Source organism: Cydia amplana, chromosome 2, assembly GCF_948474715.1.
Source record: "Cydia amplana chromosome 2, ilCydAmpl1.1, whole genome shotgun sequence".
Lineage (NCBI taxonomy): Eukaryota > Metazoa > Arthropoda > Insecta > Lepidoptera > Tortricidae > Cydia > Cydia amplana.
Window position 1 is genome coordinate 13,957,351 of NC_086070.1, and position 3,235 is coordinate 13,960,585.

The window sequence follows — 3,235 nt, forward strand, 5'->3', positions numbered from 1 at the left end:
TACTCGGAAACCAAGATTAATTATTAACTAAATTATTAAAATGAAATTTGAAATGTAGGAGTGTTGTATGTGCCACTAATTAGTTACTTAATGGACTTATTGGAATTGTTAAAATATATATTTTTAGGTTGTGAGCACTCAAATAATCTTTTTGCACATTATTCGACCGGTCTTAAAAATAAAATAATTATAAATTCGGTACTAGTGGCTGTGTGAGCTGTAGACCTCGTGAACCCCCAGCTCAGGCTCTCCGGCATAAAAATACCAAAATATTAATCGACAAAAAACAATAATTATCGACCCTGCTCACAAGATCTCACAAGAAATGCGACTTGTAGACCAAAACAACGAAAGCTAATAAAACCAAAGCCAACCTGAAACAAACACACTTCGCTTGCGCTTCGCGCTCGCCTTGTCAAATAAAAATGATGAAGACATAATTTTTAGAAATAATCGCTTAATCGCTTGGAACAAAACTAAACAAATTAAGATAAAAGTGCTTAATTAACTTTTTAAGAAAAGTACCTACGTTCGTATTTGCCGGGAAAATAGGTTATTTTCTATGTACCATTTTTATATTACAATGACATGCAGTCCGGAACCACCCACTTAGTCATATTACCTAATATCAATTATTAATATATGATATGTGACACACTTCTTTCTAAGTCGTAGGTAATCAAAATATGTTTCAATTGTGGAATTCCCCACTTTTATCACCATTGTTCTCAACCAATTAAAACACAATTATATTAAATTACTTTAATTCACACAACAGCAGGGTCACTATACACACCGGCAAACAAGATAACATTTGATTTCCTATGTGTGATCATGAAAACAAACTCTTTGTTAGCCTCAAACCGCTGGGAAAGAAACCGATTCTCTAAACCAACCACTGTAGCTGCGGCGGCAACTGTACCTTCTTCTCTTACATCTATTTCTACATTTTGAATTGTTTTTGACACAAATAAAGGACTGTCAGAAATACCAGGCAACTGCGCCTTCTCACTGTCGAAAATTGTATGAATCCCGGTGTACTTTAATGCAGGAATTAAATCAATTTGAGAAGATACTTTGAAACGGGGAATAAACACATCAATTTCCGGCCGTTTGTCGTCTCTTTTAAAGTCCGTTATCCAGTCTAATGGAGACTTAACTAAATTGCTAATTAATGTTTTCAGTGGCATGCCTTCGAAAGGTAAGAGGATCAACATTGAGAATTCTTCGTGATTCCCATATGTCATTTCAAGGATCTGTGCACCTATAGAGTTTGAATCTCCTACATTGTGAGATGCTTTGTGAAACATCATGTTTACTCGTCCTATTGTTTTCCCTTGTCCATTGTAAAAATCTTCTTCTCTTGTTGCGGTTGGGTCGAAAGGATATGTCCAATTGGCTTTAAAGTACAAAGCGTCTACTATAAGCAGCCTTAAATCTCTAAGAAATTCTTCCTTCACTGCGTTTCTTATTTGTCCCTCTGTAGCAATACAAATATAGTAATTTATATCATCAGCCAGTCTGGTAGTGTTAGTAATATCAACAGAATATACGCCTGTTCTGTACATGTTAGCTGATTGACAAAACTCTTGGTGTATCTCTAATGAACATTCAGGGAACAAGGCTGCTTGTTTGTGAATCGCGACATCGGGGTCGTTGCTTCTTAATATGCTTTCCGCCGCAAGATGTAACTCCTGAGTTGCCCTCAAATCCTGAGGTAGTTGAAGCTCCTTCATTAGTTCCTGGAAGGTGTCCCCTGCCGATCCTTCGGCAAGTAGCGAGAAGACGCTCCATACTGATAATGGAGAAACAGCAAAATTTTGCCGCCCAAAGTTCTCTTGGAAAGCATATGCGTTGTCTAAGAGTCTGAGAGCGAATTGATTGACGGGCGAGAAGTCGACCCGATCGTCGACCGGAGCGGTGACCACCAGGCTCGAGCACGCGGCTATTATGACCTTCCACATTTCATGCGGCTTAACGCCACGATGCTTACCGCAATACTGTTAGGCCGTACGCGATTCTATCAATTTCAATGGGAGGTTTCTCACGTGCGGCGCCCACAATGAATATCGTTTAAGTGGTTAGGTAATACAACGTGTGTGATTTAAGAGTACTATTTATACGATGCTATCGGGAGGCGCTTGTTTCGAAATTCTAGTAATGTAAAGGCATTTTAAGAGTCTATTTGCTATCGATTTTCTACGTCACATTGAATTGTAGGTACGTCAGTTGCGTCCCAGTGTGTACCAGATTTTTTTATTTAAATTTTAAGCATCAAAGTGCCCTTTATTTTTGAAATCAGCTCGATTATACCAATATACTCACATATTGTTTTGTCGTCTAATCTGGATTGCACAGCCAGCCTATTATGGATAGCTTTATCCATCTTTATCCACGTGATAAAATAACTGTTACTGTTTAACACCGTGGGAAAGAAAGTGACGGACACCGTTTTATCACGCTGTCACGTAGACAAGAACGACCATCATATCCGTACAGGTTTCATAAACTTATATGACTAAGTATCTGGTATATGCAGATCGACTAGCAAACTTTGTATGACAAGTTGGCCCAAAAATAAGTTAACAAAGATTTTTACCGCGGCATATTGTTCATAATTTTAACAAACGTTTGCGATTGTGTATCAAAGTTAGAATACCTATTTTGAAGATATGTATTACGTTTTGTTAAATAATTGTAGTTTTAAGTTTTAATTACATTTTGTAAAATAGCAGCTATAAGTACCTAAGTAAAAAAATAAAAAATCCTAAAAATTGCATTTCAACGTATTTTTGGGCCATCCTGTAACATTATTTAGCGATTTCGTTGTTTAGTTGAGCATGAGAAGTTTTAATTATAAGCGTGTAGAAAAATTACGCTTGTGTTTTTTTTTACACTAAAATGCCTACCTGTGACATTATTTCATTACCTATAGTAAAAAGACAAGCTAACAATGATCACATAACTACATGGAAAGTATTACTTACACAACGAACACTGAGATTTACAAGTTTTTAAGATAGGTGTTTTAATTACAATGCACGCGACGCACTCAGTTGCATCTTTATTAAATTACGCGCTCGTGACAGATTGGACGGACGATGTTAAAGACAAATAATGTGATAGAATATAAAAGTAGGTAATAATAATGATGACGTAGAATTGTGACATGGACACATCTTAAAATAACAAATTGTTTGCACATACAATTATGGCATCTATGACTGCCGAGAAT

At 36.6% G+C, this 3,235-nt stretch overlaps 1 protein-coding gene across 1 annotated transcript; it reads right to left on the reverse strand.

The window, feature by feature from the left end:
* Window positions 1–747: 747 nt before the first annotated feature.
* On the reverse strand, window positions 748–2,080 carry LOC134657686 (serine protease inhibitor 77Ba-like). Its single transcript, XM_063513251.1, has one exon. The coding sequence runs from the start codon at window positions 1,962–1,964 to the stop codon at window positions 768–770; it is 1,197 nt and encodes a 398-aa protein (XP_063369321.1). The 5' UTR covers window positions 1,965–2,080; the 3' UTR covers window positions 748–767.
* Between the last annotated feature and the right edge of the window lie 1,155 nt (window positions 2,081–3,235).